Raw genomic sequence first — 20,065 nt, forward strand, 5'->3', positions numbered from 1 at the left:
AAATCTTAATAATAGTTTGTGTGATAATTACCGACATGATTTTTATGATGTAACTAAGATTAGACAGTATCATTTGTAAAGGGTTTCTAGTAATTTCATTTATCAACGATTGTACATATAATATTTTATCTTGCATAAAAATGCATATTTTTAAACAAAATAAAATATATTTGTTGAAGGTAGATTAACTAAATTTTTAACAATTTAATCATAGTATAAATAATATTTTTTTATGTAAAATTTTATATTTTAAGTCAAAGAATATTAATAGAATATCTCTTTATGTCTATTGCATAATAAAATATCTTATTTATAGATTAATTATTGAAACATAATTATCTGGTCTCTAATGATTAATATTATCAAAAGTATCCCAACTAGCATGAAGTTTTCCTTTGTTGTTAGAATACAAAAGGTTTAGGTAATTTTATGATTTAAAAAATAGGTGATTTGGTATTTGTATACATTGTACATTGTTAAATATTACAGTTGACCTTTTGATGAGTTAAAAAAAAAAACATAAGGTGTTAAATAATTTAACTAATGTTATTTATTTACAGACAATGGCCATCATTATTTTACAGATTAATACTCAATATTTATTTAACATATTATATACAACATTTTAAATATTCAAAATCCTAACCTCCATAAGATACACTTATGTTAATGAAAATATAATTTGTAACTTGGAATCTATACATAATTTATTATATTCAAAATAGCTATTTACAATGACAGTTATGATTTTGTTAATCACAATACACAGCCATACTTAATTTGCATGTAGTTGGATAAAAACGAGTAGTACAATTTAAAATACTAAATAAAAACAAATACAAATGTAACCATATAATATTTTTTTAGTTATTATGAATTTAAACTTAGGCTTCAATTATACTAATGGTTATCAGAACTATATAAGGACAATTCGTCACGAACTGTTTTCATTGCCCGAAGTATGGACCGCAATGACTCACTATAGTTTTGATATTTTTCATATGCTTGCAATAATATTTCTACTTGTTGATTACGTTTTTCAATTTCTGATTCACAATGTCTCATGAGAATGCATATTTGTTGCATACAATTATTCACTTTTGATCTGAAAAACAGTTTATTTAAACAATTTTATTGTTATCCGATATAATACAAAATATTGCTAAATATTCAGTATTGTAAAATTGGTGCAGTCCTTGAGCCTATTAATATGTATATGATTTACTTATTTAATATATTAAAATAATATGGTACAATGGCAATGATCTGAAATATTATTAGATGTAGCGTGTATCATTGTTTTCAATTTGCCTTATAATACATTTTAAGTATATTAATCATTGAAACTAATAAAAAGTGGCAAACTGTATACTTATGGTCAGCTAGCTAAAGAGTATTTGTATCATTAAATAGCCATTATACTATTTAATTTTATCGTCGTTAAAATATATATTTGTATAAATAATGCATGTGTGGCAAACTAACAATTAAATAAGTAAATAAAAAAATAACTAACTTGATTAGGAAGGTTAGGAACCCTATTCCAGGGTCGGCTTGGACAAATTTGGCCAACCGAGTTTTTTATGCTTTATCTGCTTACTTACAAAAATTAAAATTAACAACACCTACAACTATACACTATGGTCTGCGCAAGTCCAATATTGAGATTTATTTTTCAACTTTAAACTCAACATATATTTCCAGTCAGTAGCCTCATGACTTATTTGGCCCAATTTGTCGTGGCTTGTTGAATCTTAATTGGTAACTCGGCAGACCAATCCGGCCCTGCCCTAGTCACTACTGTTTTATGATATTAATTTGTATTCAAACATATTCATTATAATATAAATTAATTTTAGCAAACAATGCTATTTCACATTGACTGAATTAAAACAGAACTAGAATCAATAAAACTAACTTTTATAAACAAAATACCTATGTCAAGTTGTATTCCTTCATTTTGTCTAAAATGTTTTCATAAACAACCCCTTTTACCTTTAATTTTCATTGCAAATTTTGTATATCTTAATATGCATTTTCTTACATAAAAACTGTAATTATTCTTGTTTAATTACATTGAACTATAATTGTTGTTCGTTATTAAATATTAATTTTTTTATTTTAACAGAAGGGATAAATATTAAATCTTTAGTATGTGGCACTTCAAAATCGTAGATTCTTCAAGAAAACATATAATAATGGTTTATCATTACAATTGTATTTACAATCTCAAAAAATAACAAGAATATAAATATTTTGGTTAATTGCTTTAAAGTAATAAAACAAATAATACTAACTTTGAAACAATAAATAATTTGTTGTAAAACAATAATAATAAACACCCTAAAAATCGGTAAAAATAACCTATTGTTGTACCAGGAACTATTTAAGACCATTACATTTGCCATTCTATAAACAACTAAATATTTTTGATAATATCAACTTTTATCATAAACTGTCAAATTGTTATGATTATGGTCAATATGAATATTGTGCTATTGCTAAATAAAACAACACATTTTTTAAACATTTAAACTAAAACCAATGACAAAAAAAAAATTTGAATCATTAAACAAAGGGTGCATGCGTAGTGAATAAATATAAAATTAAATGTTATAAAACTGGCATTATTTTCTTAGAATAACTAAAATATGTGTATATCATTAATCATTATCAAAGGTATTGTATATTTCTAAAATAAAGCAAATCCAAAACAATTTCAATTGAAGTTAATCAAACAATAAAAAATAAAATAATATTAAATGCTTTCAAAAATACAAATAATAAGATTGGTCAACTATTTTCTACCTCATAAATAAAACAAACGCTAGATGAACAAAATAATTCTTATTCTAGATTACTAAGATTCAGATATAAAAATAATAAAAATAAAAAAGGAAGCATTTACTTAATGAAAATTTTAAGCTTTAATAATACATTTACATGATAACTATGTTAAAATGGTAGCTTAAATCAATAAACTTGTAGCAATGTCATTTATCTTCAACTAGCAATAACATAGTTTAACACTTTAAGATGAAAATTGTGTAACAGAGTTAATAATATAAACATTATTATAACTATATTTAGAGTAAAATTTACAATTCATACTTATTGTCTTCTAATGATTTAGCATCAATAGCCTCAACATGGTTATCTACAACATCTACTGGAACTGATGATTTTAATGCATCTTTGTTGATATTTTTCTTCTGCGTTAATACCTTAAAAATATTTAGAAAAATTAATATATTCTTAGCATAATTAATATTTAACGTACCTTCTCATTTGTAACATTTGTTACATCACATTCATTTGATGAATCATCACTTTCTGATGAACTAAATGTTATGTGTAATACCATGGTTTCATTAAACTTTTCTGAATCCAAATTTGAAAGCTGAATACTACCGTTTCTTATAACTTTTTTTACGTCATCTTTATTGATAACTTCAGGCTTACTTTGGGATTCAATAGATTCAAGTTTATGCTTACTTGTATATTCTTGTTGAGGATCATATTTCGAAAGTCTTGTGGTATTTCCTATACTAGTATTGCTAGTGAAATCGGTAACCAAATTATTATTTTTCTTATCAGTCAGTTTAATACTTTTTTTACTAGCTAATGGAGACACATGGCTACTTCTACTTCTTTTTTTTTCATTTATTAAGTTATTTTTTACAGAATTTTCGTCTTTATTACTGATAGAACTTTTATTATTAATTGTCTTTAACGCAGCTGCTCTTAGTAACATTATATCCTGATCATCAATATCAGTGTTAGGATTATTTTTTTTCTTGCTGGACCTTCTCACCATTGATTTTAATGCTAAGAATCTAAGTTGTTCAGCTTCATCAATTTCTTCAACAGTAGCCATGATGTGGTCAAAAAAAATTTCAAGTATAAAATATTTTTAATTCAAATTTATTTACATAATACTATAAACGTCGGGTTTCAGAAATAATATAGGTGTCCAGTTTTAACTCTTCTGAAACATAATATTACAAAATATTTTATTATTTTAGTTGGGAATTAAAAATATACAGTAATCTTTTAATTATCCGCAGAATAAGCTGTTAAGTAACCACAAATAAGCAAATTTTATGGTTAATCCAGAAAACACAAATTGAAAAAAAAACTATTATTATAATATTAAAAAAAATATATCTATTTTTTGTTGCTGTAAATAGTTCTCCAGAAAACCACGAATAATCGAGAGCTTACTGTACATAATTTATAAATAGTATGAATATAATACCTTTTCTAAAAATACCTATCAAAATAGTCCAAATTATCAAGCAATATAAAAGAACTAAGTATTTGAGTTAGTTAATGTTCATTATTTGTTTTGCAGTTTCTGATATTAGAGAAACTTTTTTAAAATACATACAAATTACTCGGAGTATAGTTGCATACACCTAATTGACTATGGTAGTAAAATAGTTAAAACAAAGGTTAAAAACAAAAGATAAATAACATATAAAAAAACACATGCATATAAACACTTATAAAATTAATAAAATGGATAAAATATTATAAATTTATAACAGCTAAATGTTAAATAAGTATAGCATTTAGATGTGTACATATTATACAACATTAAATGTAAATGAGCAGCTTTAGATATAAGTTTAATTAACACAAAAAAAAAGGATTATCTTTCTACATTAATATAAAATACCACTAAAAATTTTACTTCAAAAATATACAGTAGAATTCACTTATTACGATTCTCAGCCATGTACTTGATTGATTATATCCCACAAAGCCACATGCAAATGTTTTTGTCATTCAGTTATAACATTCACATTCTTTAAGTCCCTTGAAGTTTGTTATAAGTGGATTCTACTGTAGTTAGTTAAATTAAAGACAATAAGACAATATATCGAATAATAATGAATAATAATAGTGTTTTTAATATGTTACTTACAATAAATGTTTAATATTTGTTTTTTGTAACTACTACAGCTTAAGCCAAATAAATACAAACATTAAGCATGGTTAATTAAAAATAGTATAAAACTAAATAAATATTATATATTTACCTAATATTTATAAAGACAAAACTATGTAGAGGGAACTAACGGAAACGAAATAATTGTTTACTAAGTATTATTATAAATCCTTATATATTGTTTTAGTTCTATATGTTACCATTAATATTATGTTGAAAACTGTTTCTAAACAAAAATAATATAAATATTATTGCTATTATTGATGTTATTACTTGACAAGATTCAACCGATTCATTCGAAATTGTTATCCTACTTAGCAATCATTATAAGGAAATTAAACTAATATAATAATTTATAATTATGGTTACTTCTTAAAAAATTTTAGAGTTAAACTATACTTTGTTTCACACACATTGGCTCATTTTATTCCAAATCGACATTACTCTTGATGCATGTATACAGAAGTAGGTAAATAGAGTTAAACTAAATTTTTTGTTTACAATCAATGTAATTGTAAGAAAAAACGTATCTATGAAGATAAATTAATGGAACATTTTTAAATATCTTGTGATATATTATTTCTGAAAGTTGCTTATAATTAATAATTTTGAGAAACTAAAAATTTAAGATGAGCTCTAACAGCGCTTAAAACCTATTTGATATTTATTTTATGTTGATTCAAAAAGAAAAGAAGAAGGTATGAGATAAAAAAATAGCCTTTTCCAAATTGACCTTACCTGGTTAAATTCATCAACCAAAAAAAACTATAACTGTACATTCATTATAAAAGTTAATAAATATACTATTCTATTTCAGTAATTAAATCGCTGTTAAGGCAATTCAGTTAACAGTACAAAATAAAAATAAAGAGTAAACATCAGACACAAACAGCAGAAATATTGAATTCTATAATGATAAATGATAATTGATAATACAGTATAATTAACGAGAAGGGAAAATAAGAACAGAATTTCTAATATTTACTGCGTCGAATAGATAACATGGTTCCTTCTCTCATTGTTATCAACAATCCAAAGGTCGAAAATCTATGAGGCAGCAGATGCAGCAGCTGCTACAGTCTTTCTGAAGTCAAAACGAGTAAACCGAAAAATCACGATGTGATGATAACACTCCTATTTTGTGACAACACACGAACATTGAATGCATGCGATCGTTTTTATTACAACCTAACCTAACCGTAAAATAACTCCATGACGGAGGTATTTGAAATTTTAAACTTATCTACATCCCGCGGCGGCGGCTCCTCTGTGTTTTCACAATATTCTTACTGCTCCCAAATTTTCGTGAAAACATTCTGACGCGATACGGTTACAACGAATCGCGAACGTTTCGTCACCGTAAAAAAAAAAAAAAGAAACTAGTCCACGCACGTTCGGTCCCCGTCTATCAATAAGATAGGACATTTGGCCCACAGGAGTGCCAGTGCTTCATCAGGCCCTATTCTTATGTGCACCGCGAATGTGCATTGTGCACGACGATTTGAACGTGTGTGCACTACGGTCCACTGACAAAAATTACGTAACATGCTAGCTACTAGAAATTAATATATTAATATGAGTATTTCTTGAATTTTGTTGTTTTATTTGATTGCATTATTAAATTAATATACTTACATTGATATATGTATAATACGTTGCTTTTTCTAGGATAGTAGTGCGTACAATTTTTCGTTTAAAGCAGTAAAATTAAGCGTTCAGTACGAATTTTTATAAATAATAGAGAGTCTCTATATTAGAGAGACTGCAGTGTTTTATACACTTATTTACCTACCAATAAAACGTTTAGCTTCTGGTATTTTAAATCATTAAATTGTATTCGAAAAATAAAATAAAATTATAAATAGGTATAAGGTATGCCAAAAACGAATCATTACGAAGATAAAATATAACAAAATTGTAACGAATTTAAATGCAATAAAAATAATGATATTTTTTATTTTTTTAAAAGAATAAGTGATCTTAGTGATCTAATATAAATAATTTTTATATCATAGACATTAGACTAATATGTAATGATAGCGACTGACTAAAATATCAAATGCAAATAATTGTGTAAATCAGTCATTATTATTTTGTCTGTAACCGTTCGCCGAATGTGGCGTGTACGGCTTTTAGTGCTTTTACAATACACATATATCATATTATAGTTACTGCGGATTTAAATGTGTTTGCTTTTCTATACTTCTAAATATGTGGTCATCCTTACACTCCACATATCAATAAAAATTATATTGAAATTTGCAATTTTGCGTTTTAAAAAGAATTGAAATTGTAAGTTAAGAAAGAAGCGATTTTTAACTATGATTTGAACATTATCTATGTTCTATGTTCATTGTTCATATTATGTTGGGTTTGTACGATAGTTTAGTTTGTATAAGTGTTTTATGATAATATATGCTTTATTATATACGCAAAATTTGTTAAAAAATTGAATTATCGTAAAAAGCCCAATGTATAAAACTATAAACACAGATAATGTTCTTATCTTTAAATTTAATTAGACGTCCACATGACCTTCTACGCTAATTATTTGTCTATTGTTTTGATTATTCTATCATTTATTAATTCTTAATAAATCTTAATTGTACATACCTATTCTGTATATAATAATATAATTAGTTCTAAGTTTATCAAACGTTGTTTGATTTCTATATTATCAATTATTACTATTCTGTAAATATTTTACGTTAACCTTTTTCAAAACGTCAAAATATTATATTCTTTTAGCCTTTAGTTTAGATGACCAATTGTCAGGAAAACTTTATAAATAAAAAAAAAAAATAAAAAAAATTTAATAAGAGGTCAATTCACTTTAAATTTTAAACTAACTGTGCTAAACGTGTTGTGCTAAATTTGCTGTTAGCTGTTACGTACTTGTAATACGGAGACAACAGTGCCTTCACCACCATAGGCGTAAATTTGGCTTGCTAGAAGGGGAGGCTAACGCTAAGATTATAATTTATAACATTAGAAATTTATAACAAGCCTACTATGTTAGCTTTGTCCTCCCCTCACCATCTACATCTAAATTTTACAATTTAAAAACATGTATATAAATACTTCAAAATTATTTATTAAATAAAACCATACATAATTTAATTCAAATATTAATTAGTAATAACAATTAACATCATCTTAATATTACTTTAACATAATATATTTATGTTTCTCTGCGAATTGCTTAAGAATGATGTCTTTATTAATATTTTTGGTATCGGTTTTTTCTATATACAATCTTGTAACATAGACGTTCGTAACCATGTTTTTATTCGGCGCATGGCCGAATTCACTGTTTAGTGTTTACCGTCGTAGCATACAAAATAATGATTTCTGCAGTTATCGTAAACTCGTAATCGTAGCAGCTTGTGATTTGTATTGGGTTTTTACATAAATATAAACGATTGTGATATGATAAGCGTTATTAATAGACACTAAGGCCTAAGAATCTAAGATACTTCCAACTTCGCGTAAACATATTATTACATAACCTGTTATTGTTGTCGTTATAAATTATAAAATAATAAATATTGATCTAACTCAATCATTTCTAATTTTATTACAATACAAAATCTATTACTTATTACTTTAACGTTCATAAATCATAATATAATCTTATACCTATCGGTGCTTTCCAGCTTAGGAATTACGTAATAAATTGAATTATTTTTTCTAACAAAAAACTGAAATTTGAAGATTTAAAATGAGGGGGCTATACTATTTTTAAGGGGGCTAAGCCACCAAGCCCCCCCCCAATTTACGCCTATGTTCACCACATGCGGGTATGGCGTTCTCACAATAATTTTAACCAATGGTAGTTTTTATCGGATCATGGAAATTGTTACGCTGTGTCCTACGTAAATACGATAATGCGATAATCGCAATACGATGCGACCGATACGATTTCTAAAAATAAACAAATCTTCGGAAACGAACGGGAGTGTCCGACGTGACCAATGCGACACGACCGATACGATCGGTTTTATCGGATGCGTTTAGTCGTGTGCGTTGAAAAACAAAATAGTTTGTTTTTGATCGCATATTCGTATGCGATTTTCACGCTGGGTGTTTACTTATTAGTTATTACGTATATTATAATGTAATATTATTGTATTATTACATTATTTTTTTATTACCTTATTTTACTTACCTATATTATTTTATTTAATTATGGAATTATTAATATCGGAAATACAAAAGAGAAATGTGTTGTGGAATAAGTGGAACAAAAAGTATAGGGATAGATTAATTTCCGACAGAGAATGGGACGAAGTTGCAAAAAATACAAAAATGGATAGTAAGTAGTTTATAATATAATAATAATAGGTTTAATAATCAGTATCCATTTTACACTGTATTTTTAATTTTATACCAAATAATTAAAATGAGATTAAACTAAACAATAGTACTGAATACCAGTTTCAAAATTTTACGTTAGAAACATAAAGAAATGAAACTGATTTTAGTTACCTCTACCTATTTAAGTATACATTATTATAATATACGTAGGTATATAGTAAAAACTTACTTAAAATTACTACAATATTAATTAGGTACATAATATATTTTACTTACATATTTGTTTCAGTAATATTATTAGTTTTAAAACACTCTACAAATATATTTCTAATATCAATAGCAGTTCGGGAAGCACGATTGTTAGATCTGTTGGCACGGAGTCTCATTATTTTATTACTTTCTTGTACATTTGCAATGTTAAAATTTTCCGATATGATGCTACATTGACGCGAAGATTCGTTCTCTCTATCAATTATTACATTGTGTAATATACATATAGCTTTCACAATATGATCTGCATTCTCAACTTTAGTTTCAATTGATTTTTGAAGTATTCTAAATTTAGAAGACGCAATGCCAAAAGCGCACTCAATAGTCATTCTTGTCCTAGAAAGACGATAGTTATAATGTTTTTTATCATTAGCTGATGCTAATTGTTGTCTAGGGAAGGGTCTCATTATATAATTGCGTAACGGGAAAGCTTCGTCACCAACAAATACATACGGTGCTTTAAGATTTGAATTAGGCAAGTTACTCAGTTTTGGCAGTTTTAATGTACCATTTTCCAGACGTTGATAAAACTGTGTATTACACAGGACGCTGCCGTCGCTATCTTTACCATACGAACCAACATCTATCATAACAAATCTATAGTTGGCATCAGCTACTGCCATTAAAACAATAGAGTAGTATTGTTTATAGTTGAAAAACATGCTCCCGGAGTTTTTCGGACATTTCATACGGATATGTTTTCCGTCTAAACTTCCAACACAATTTGGAAAATTCCATTTCTTATAAAATTCGTTTGCAATATTTTTAAAATCATCTACTGTAGGAGTAGACATATGCTTGTTTTTTAATGAATTCCATAAAGCTATACACACCTCGATCACTATATTAGACACTGCAGTCTTAGATATTCTAAATGCCATTGCTAGTTGTCTAAATGCTAGTCCAGTCGCCAAGTACCTACAAATAATAAACAATTTTAATAAAAAAAATAGACAATTTGATATTTGAAATTTGTTTTTGATTTTCTTCACACAAAATCGAAAATATTTTATTTCGTTAAAAATACACGAACATGTAGTAAATTAGGTTCCCAATTAATTGTTCTTTGAGCAATTTTTTGTTATACATATATAACATTTGAAGTTAGAGCTATTGTTATATTTTAGTTAATTTATTTTTATAGAGGAAGAGGCAAAAAAAAAGTGGAGAAATTTACGAGACACTTTCTTAAGAGAGAAAAAAAAAGTTAAGAAATGCCGCTCAGGAGATCCACAAGAAGGAGCTGAAATATATACTGGGAAATGGTCTTATTATAATTTGTTGCTTTTTTTAAAAGATACCACAACTCCAAGGGTTTCTGATGGAAATATTACGGATGAGGAAGATACAGAAAACGCAGAAAATTATGAAGATAATCATATTATTGATCAGATAAATAATGATGACTCTTATATTACAGATACGGGAGTATCAAATCCTTATACGATAGATATTGTAAATAATTATGTATCAACACCAGAAATTGAAACAGAGATTAGTCAAAGTACTCAATTTATACACACACATGAAACAAGTACACCATCAACACCAGTAACAAACCAGTCTAGTGATTCAGAGCATTTACTATCTCGAAAAAGAAAGAAACCAAAAGTAGACGATGATAAGTATTTGGAAAATTTATTAAAAATTGAAAGTCAAAAAGTCGCATTGTTGCAACAGTCTACCAATGTAACTGCTCCAGAAATTGATGAAGATATGCTTTTTTTCCAATCTCTTTTACCATATTTCAAAAAAATGGATTCCATCCAAAAGCTTCGAGTGAGAAATCAATTCCAAAATATTTTAATAAATGAGTTGTCGCAAAATCAAGAATCATCATTAAATGTCGCATTATCTTACTTGCCCTAAGTTTATTAAACAACTTACTGTATACAAGTAGGTGCAAAATACACTTTAAAGATTTAAAAATGTACTTACATTTAAAATATTGTTTTAAATTAGTTATTTAAAAGAAAGGTTTTTTATTTTGTTGTTGAAAAATATTTATTCATTTTTTTTACTACTTATTTTGCAGTAAGTTAAGGGTGTCTGCTTTAAAAAAAAATGTATTTAACAATATTGTAATACAAGTAGAAACATAATACATTTTAAAGATTTAAAAACTTATTTACATTAAAAAATAATGTTTTTAATTAGTTATTTAAAAGAAAGGTTTTTTATTTTGTTGAAAGATGTTTGTTTATTAGGTACATAAATATATATTTGTGTTTATGTGTGTTTGTATAAATTACTACCAATATAATAAATTAATTTCATTGATTAAAAATGCTTACCTAATTGTTACAACCAATCTTTCTTCAACTGGTATGGGATCTTGAAAATTTGTTGACTTTAGATCAAATTCTGGTCGTATTATTTCAACTATATAGTCAAATGTTGCAACTGACATCCTTGTATACGATCGAAATAAGGCGTCATCACAACGTACTTGGTTATATAAATGGTAAAACTCACCAAAAATCATTCGGTCTTTTAAAATGATAGCTCTGGTAAGATACGATTTTTTAATTTTTTTGTACCTACATATTTATAAATTCACTTATAATTATTAATAATTTACCATTATTTAATTAAATTTATAACTTACCTTTTATATAATAAATACTTAAGTACCGAATTTTCAGTCAGAAGCATTTTGTTTTGTAGTGTGGTTAAAGGCATGATTAATGTTTTTAAACGAATATTAGCATGTACAATGTTCCTTCTACCTACAAAACCGTCGCACGACTATTGTCCGTTAATGCGATCTCACGTTTGCCACGTGTCCGATCGCCGCAATATCGAATGACGAAATCGTATCGGATCGGTCGCATCGTATTGCGATTATCGGATTTGCCGTATTTACGTAGGACACGGCGTTATTGAGCCATATTTTGTGTTTCACAAACATTTTATTAAAAATTTAGGTACCTATATTGGTTTTAAACGTGATTGAAACGCCATAGAGTCATGTGTTGGAGTAATGGAGTGTCAATCATACCGTAGATATGTCCTATGGGCATATATATGTCTTTTGGTCTAATACCAAACAGTTCAATTCAACACATTTTTAATTATATTTATATTGGTACTTGGTAGTCGGCAGGTAGGTATTTATAGCAGGTACTTTCGGAGGCTGGTACAAAGTAATCAAATATAGGTATTTAATCTTAATAGTCATTGTTTTCCGTAGTTTTTGTAATTAGTTCTTCGAAAGTTCGAACCTTTTATCAATATTATGTACCTATTCGGTTTTTTGTTCTCACAACATTGGAGAACGATTAAAATTTAGGTACATATTTTATTAAACTAGCGTTCAGTATTTTAAAAACAATAATGAATGTGCTCTCACGATTTGAAATAAATTGATATAATATTAAAATAAACTATTTAAATTTATGAGCTTGATTAGCAATGACTATAGCATACAAATGCAATATAAATGAATATAAATATTATATTATAATAATGTGCATAGACACAAATAGTGTTTGAAATCTGGGGGGGGGGGGCTGAAGCTGTAGCTCAGATCAGGATACTCTTATGATGCTTTTAAATTAAATAATGTGTATCATATAGTAAAATCATTTGTTTTTGAGGGGCTATAGCAATTCTTAGGGGAGCTAAGCCCCTATCCCCCCTATTTGCGCCTATGATAATGTGTTACAAATTAATATGAAATATAATTACAAGCTTAAAATGAATTTAAATATAATAATATGTCTCAAATGAATATTGTTACGTAGGTACCTATACAATATGTACGAGATATCACTCAATTGTGATATAAAATAAGTATTAATTATGACTAAAACTAATAAGCCACTAATATCAAAAGGAGGTCAACAATAGGAACGTTTTGAATAAGGTGTACAATTGATTAAATTACAAAAGTGTTTTTACACGTCTCTTCTCAGAAATGACTGTAGACCCGCGTGAAAGGATACGAAACGGTCAGCATATTAAGTTGAATCACAAAACCAAATGTTAACATGTAACTGGAAAGTCACCAGTTCACCGCTACTCCTAAAAGGACCAAATCATATGTGGACGACAAGACGGGTTTTTTTAAATGTGAGCCAAACAGCTCTTACATGTGAGCTAGACGGTTAGGGATATTCAAGACGCTCAGAGGTCGTAACACCACTCATTGTCTTTTAATTCAGAGTCAGGTCGTAACACCGCTCACCAACACCTTATAGCTTACTATGTACATTCAACATTGTACTTTTGTATCAAGTTTAAACGTAAAATAAAGTATTTGTACACTTATACATCAGTATTTTCATTCCTACGTTGATGTATGAATCGACATCAATGGTTGTCTTGGGGGTGATGTGGGGGGGGACTGAGTACCTAAAATAATTTTTTGGATACGCTAGCGTACCCCTACTTCTTTTTTAAAGGGGAACGCATGGGACGGATTGTTATGTAAACTTTTAACTTGCCTATTAATTAAAATTAAATACAAAATTGTATTTGAAAATGTGAATTGTAATTTTATTGTATTAATATTTGATATCTAATTCTAATATGAAGTGAACAAAAGTTATAAATTTAAATTAAATATATTTATATAATTAAATTAATTAATTTAAAGTTACACAGTTACACCTAATAAATTATGATTTATATGTTATGATTCATTGATACGTGCTCCTTAATAATTTATTATGCTTCTTAAAAGGGACCATAAAGGGCGGTGTGGGGCGACCCCCCACCGCCATAGTTATGTAAGTTTTATTAAAATAAGGTACGTTACATTTTAAAAGTAGCTAGAGTAGCTAGCAGAGACCTAGAGTACCTCTACTAATTTATTTCCAAGTCAACCGCTGATCGACATCAGTCGGGAGGTAACATTTGTAAGGAAAAATTTAAGTACATCAAAAAGGGTACAAATGTTCAATCGGTGGAAATTACAATTACCCATTTCAAAATTCAGAGAAATGTGGGAAAAATTAACTGGCGATAAAATGATAACGGTCGAATGATAGTGGCAAGTGAAACGACGTGTTGAAGCCGACACAATTATTGATATTTGATATAAGGTCCGTGGAACCCTATCGGCTGTCACGTTTTTTACCGGCTGATGTGAACATTGAACCGTGCTTAATATAATTTATGTTTGTTCTTCTTGACTAGATTTTCTTTTCGATACCTGTGCTGTGGAGGGCTTTCCGTGATTGTTTTATTTAACCATCCACGTAAGTTACAACCGTTCATTTTGTACCTATTCGATTTATGGTGTTTATGGTGTAGCTGTTTAGGAACCTCAAAATTATATTGTTTCAACTAACTACATAACAATCTACTATAGTACACTCTGTTTTTTTGAATAAACAATCAAATATTTCAATTGTTCATTTAGATTTTAGAGCTTTAAGTGCTGTATTTTGTATGATTATATTTATAAAATTTTATTTATAAAAAATAACTGAAATGCCAATCGATCAGAGGTGGCTTGACTATTGTGTATGCCCTACACTGCTGTATTGGATTGCTACTGCCAACTGTGGTACCTATTGATAAGACTGTTTAAGTCTTAATAATTAAGGTCTTTACTGAAATTGAGCATTTATCACCAATCAGGAGCAAAAACTCCCTATAAGAAACCTTAAAAATATGTTTGAACACAGCAGAACAGAGAAAGTTCATTATGCTGTATAGTAAATTCTTATAAAATCTGATTACCGTGATAATCTTGAATTTTACTCACGTTTTTTTTAAAATTAAATTCACTCTAACCAGGTTAGATAATGTGCTATTACATTGTATTGTAATTCCACATACAAGCAGTTATTTTATTTAGTATGCAGCATTTATCAATGTTATGTTATTTAGCAGTAGTTTTTTTTCACAGTAGGCACCTATTGCATATACATTAAATACCCCTCATTTCAAAATTGAAATATTTATTTTTACTTAATTTGCTATAAATAGGCAACCACCTATCACTTGATATTGGAAAATGGATCAAGTCCCAATACATCACATTACATAGAATCCACTTCTCAGGTTTCCTGAGAAATTTATATCTACCTATATGAATATTCAAAATATTATGATGATATACATGATATACATGATAAAATTTCTATAATTATCCAAATTTTAAAATAACTACTGTAACAAGAATTTCAAATTTATATGTATATTATAAAATGTGCAATTTAAAGTCTATCATTATGTATAATACTTACTTAACTGATTACCTGGTTAACATGACCGTATGGTTAGGTTTGGCTTTGGGCGAGACGGTCCTGTTTTCGAGATAAGTGTCCCGCTGTCCCCAAAGAACCTAAAAATGTTCCGCTTTCAGAAAAGTCGACTTGTGTTGTATATTTATTGATCACATATTACAATCATACATTTATACTGTACCTATACAGTTTACAGTATATGTATACCTACAAATTTTGCATATACTGTAAAACACTAAAACTAATAGTCCATATATTGTTGGGAGTCTATTATGATTAATATATTATCTGCGCTTTTCTGTTGTCATTTATTATAGAAACAATTATTAATGTTTTTACTTTCAATAAAAAAATTTGTCATTTTACGCAAAATGTATATGGTTTTCTTATTAAAATGTACAGGTGTCCCGCTTTGAAGAAAAAAAATATGGTCATGTGATACTTGATATAAATGTGTTTAACTAATTATGAATAGCCAATATTATGATTTGAATACTATATAATTTAATAATTTATTATTATTTTTGTATTTCAATAATACCAATATACAGAATCCACTTAAGACACCACCTTAAAAGTTTGATTGGAGCATGGCACTGATATTTCACATAATCAACCAAACTGCCTCTGACGCTCATACCATGGCTTAAATTATAAAATAAAATAACATAATATTTAGATAAATGTATATATTATATAAGAATAATGCTGTGGTGCTGTGGAAATTAACAAATTATTAGGAAATATTGTTACTTATTATTACCTTGAAAAAAATATACAATTTTAAGACATTTGTATAAACTAATTAAAATAAAAAACAATAGGTGAGGTTTTATTTATAGTTTTAAAACATAAATTGTTCCTAATTAAATAAATTATAATTTAAGGTTTATGTTTAAAATATGAAAAATATATATACAAGTCATTGGTAATATTGTTCATTTTTCAGAAGTATTTCTACTATGGAAGAAGAACAACGCCGGATGCAGAGTGCAGTATATGATGTTTTAAATGACATTGATAGAAAATGTTTAAGGACTTTGCAAGTAAATAATTTAAAATATTTATTTTTTCCACATTTAATATCATTATGATATTTTCTTAAGAGTTTATATTTTAAATACTATTTACTGAAATAAGTTGGTATGTATCTTTTGTCCTAGAATAATACCATAATTCCAACTACATTTTTTTTTAGAGCTCTTCACAATCACAATGCTTGTAGCATTAGCTTAATATCCTTATTATTACCGCATTATATGTGATTTTTAAAGCACATAACTTAATTATATTGAGTTAATTTAGAGTGAGAAAATGCTCTTTCATTTGTTTCAAGCATAGTATGTTTAAATATAGTATGTGAAATTTTTTCTCTGCTTACTATTGGTAAATACTACTATATAATTTACTAAAAGTACTAGTTTTCAATGATTATACATAATCTACCATCATATTTTACTACAAATTGATTTAGCATTGGCAGCCAACAAGCCGATCCATTATGTTTATTTTACACATGTTTTACTAAACATTTAGCATGAATATTTTCAGATTTAATTTATAGGTTACTAAAACGATAATTCTTCCATAGAAACATATTATATTATATTACTCAGTTGTTTGATTGTTTCATACTATAATTTTCTTCTATTATACTATCATTTGTACTAATATTATAATTGTATTGTAATTGTATTAGTATCATATAATATTTTAATTTACGTTACATATTTTAATATTAAAAACCAAAATTGTATGCTTTATACAATATATACATTGTATCCATTTACACATACAATAATTATTATTACAATTTATTTCCACAGATTCAGATGCATCAATGTGCTATTGATTGTTGTAGGGACCCTTCAAAAAACATTGAATCATTGGAAGTGTGTAATGAAAATTGTTCAAAGGAAGTCACAGCTGCTCGAAACTATGTTCAAAATGAATTTAATAAGTGGCAGGTATTGTTCTTTCTTTTTAATTTGAACACAATCATTAATTTATTTTAAATTTTATTCAACCAATATTATTTTAGTATACTGTATTGAAACTATTATTTAAAAATGCTGCGATTATATATCATACTGTATGTTCAATTTTAAAGGTAACAGGAAATATCTTGAACTCATTACCAAGAGTTTAATTCAAGGTTTTTTTACTGCCTAAAGAACATCTGTTTTAGATAAATTCTTATTTTTAATTATTTTTGTTGGTACATGCACAGTAAAATAAAAATGTCTTAACATATTGACTGCCTTGTAGCTGCCAGCGGCCTCAAGAATATTTATCATGGGTACGCCAAAGACATTTTTTCAGTTTCATTATAAATTTGTACTTGTATATATACTATTTAAGAAATTTTTATTTTACTCTACATGCACCAAAAAATATAGTTAAAAGTTAGAATTAATCAAAAATAGATATATTTATATGTCCTGTAGACAGTAAAAGAAACCTTAATCAAACTCCAAGTTATGTGTCTGAAATATTTCCTGTTACCTTTAAAATTAAGCACAAGGTATACCGGATGATTCATTTAATGTAGAACACAAATTATTCAAAATGTATTAATGTTTTTGAAAATATTTTTTTACATGGTTTCAAGGCATTACAAAACAATTTTATTAATTGAAAAATTATATTTTTTTCTTTTTAGAATTATACAGATTTTATTTCATTTTTGAATTCAGAATATTCTTCTGAGTAATTCAATACAAAAATAAATTGAATTTAATATAAATAGTTTTACCTATAAATATTTTAAGTTTAGATGAGTGTAGTAGTGGACCAACATTTTGCGGGGTAACCGCTTATCAAAACATAAGAAAAATATTCTGCATTGAAATAAAACTGTATGCTGTCATTCAAAAAATTAAATACTTGTAGGTTTTAAGATAATGTATATTATGTTTATTTTGATTTCAGCATAGAATACAACGTTGTGTTCAAGATTGCGGTGATGCTGTTATGGATAAAATGCCCAGCGAGAGAAATCGGAATGAAAATGAGGTATGCAATTTAAATATTGTTTCAATCATTAAATAAATTTATGTTTATTTTTCAAAATGTTTAATTTAAATGTTTTTTTTTTTATATATTAACCAACCATCTAGCAAAAATCTAATCTATTTGCTTAGATATTTATGTCCATAATGTTATTTTGTTTCATGTTACTTCAGCCCCGAAAAATGATTTTATTTTTTATGTAAATAAGGAAAAATACAATATGTTTCAAGTCATACTCTATAAAAGTATATTTTAAAATGTTTAGATTGAGTTTGTATATATCTCCTATTAATTAGAATTTGGAAACATTTTCCACATTTTCATCAAACAAAAAATAATTTACTGTCTATAAACAATACAAATTATTTACAGTTTTGATATATTTATAGTTTAAATTTCCAAATTAATTTGTATTTATTATCAATATCATAATAATTAATAATTGTCTCTAGAATAGAATGATTAAGTAATAATTTATTCACTTATTCCATTCATTTATCAAGCATAATCTAATATCTGCTGTACCAAAAATTAATTTCATTATTAGTAAATAGAATAAATGCATTTAAATCCTTTTATTTTAGAGTTAAATTAGACATTTTTCTACAATGTTAGATTACTCTACTCATGAGAAAATTTAAATTAAATTATATTTTATTATTATTAATTATTTTAGGTTTAATTTATTTTGAACTTTCATTAAAAATATTAAACTTTTATACCTAATCAATTAAATGTACTTATTAAGTGTTAATCTTTTTATATTTAATAGGCTATTTGTTGTTTTAGGTGAATAAATATATAAAAGAAGCTGAAGGATGTACGTCACAATGTTTTGCAAAATACATTAAGTTATTACCACAATTGAGCAATAAGATTGTTGATAATTTGTCCAATAAAAAATTACAATAAATCTAATAGCATTTATATAAAGTTACAAAAATCATATATTTGTTTAATATAAGATCAAATTATGCCCACATTTCAACATATTGTGCTCATGTAGTTATTTTTAACATATTAAAGTTAATATAGTGAAATAAATGGATTATAAATGACCAAAGAATATTTAATGATCAAGTAATTCTCTTTGTTTCCAACATGAAATATTTGAATATTGGTAAAAAGTTGAAAATAACATTATTTATGGTAATTTAAGATGTTTGTTTACAAAAAAAGGAATCTATCATTAATTTCTAATGAATTAAGTATCACAGAAAATGACAAACGTCAATAGTAACCACAAACAAGGTGTACTTCTTTTACTTGATGTTATAAGAAAAACTTAACGGTTTTTCATTTGTGAATTGCA

General features: G+C 26.8%; 3 protein-coding genes across 7 annotated transcripts; 2 read left to right on the plus strand and 1 right to left on the minus strand.

The window, feature by feature from the left end:
• Positions 1 to 527: 527 nt before the first annotated feature.
• LOC107166121 (uncharacterized) lies at positions 528 to 6,315 on the minus strand. 4 transcript variants are annotated; one of them, XM_015514663.2, is made up of 4 exons: positions 5,940 to 6,315; positions 3,281 to 3,988; positions 3,112 to 3,224; positions 528 to 1,105 (listed from the first exon to the last, which is right to left on the minus strand). In XM_015514663.2, exons 2-4 carry the CDS (start codon positions 3,875 to 3,877, stop codon positions 901 to 903), a joined length of 915 nt encoding a protein of 304 aa, XP_015370149.1. In that variant the 5' UTR covers positions 3,878 to 3,988; positions 5,940 to 6,315; the 3' UTR covers positions 528 to 900. The 4 variants fall into 4 exon arrangements, with proteins under 4 accessions (XP_015370149.1, XP_015370147.1, XP_089074183.1 ...); XM_015514661.2 differs by lacking the exon at positions 5,940 to 6,315 and adding an exon at positions 5,693 to 5,913; XM_089218057.1 differs by lacking the exon at positions 5,940 to 6,315 and adding an exon at positions 5,368 to 5,913.
• Positions 6,316 to 8,994: 2,679 nt separating this feature from the next.
• LOC149061072 (uncharacterized) lies at positions 8,995 to 11,525 on the plus strand. The gene is made up of 2 exons (XM_089216016.1): positions 8,995 to 9,269; positions 10,686 to 11,525. The coding sequence occupies exons 1-2, from the start codon at positions 9,143 to 9,145 to the stop codon at positions 11,408 to 11,410; spliced, it is 852 nt and encodes a 283-aa protein (XP_089072142.1). The 5' UTR covers positions 8,995 to 9,142; the 3' UTR covers positions 11,411 to 11,525.
• Positions 11,526 to 14,557: 3,032 nt separating this feature from the next.
• Positions 14,558 to 19,819, plus strand: LOC107166122 (TIM double twin CX3C motif protein-like). 2 transcript variants are annotated; one of them, XM_015514665.2, is made up of 5 exons: positions 14,558 to 14,745; positions 16,694 to 16,787; positions 17,568 to 17,708; positions 18,673 to 18,756; positions 19,543 to 19,819. In XM_015514665.2, the coding sequence occupies exons 2-5, from the start codon at positions 16,704 to 16,706 to the stop codon at positions 19,663 to 19,665; spliced, it is 432 nt and encodes a 143-aa protein (XP_015370151.1). In that variant the 5' UTR covers positions 14,558 to 14,745; positions 16,694 to 16,703; the 3' UTR covers positions 19,666 to 19,819. The 2 variants fall into 2 exon arrangements, with proteins under 2 accessions (XP_015370151.1, XP_015370150.1); XM_015514664.2 differs by having other exon boundaries at positions 14,559 to 14,745; positions 16,691 to 16,787.
• The last annotated feature ends 246 nt before the right edge of the window (positions 19,820 to 20,065 follow it).

The sequence above is a fragment of the Diuraphis noxia genome, unplaced genomic scaffold (genome assembly GCF_037042655.1).
Source record: "Diuraphis noxia isolate RWA-SAM2 unplaced genomic scaffold, SU_Dnox_SAM2 contig0001, whole genome shotgun sequence".
Classification (NCBI taxonomy): domain Eukaryota; kingdom Metazoa; phylum Arthropoda; class Insecta; order Hemiptera; family Aphididae; genus Diuraphis; species Diuraphis noxia.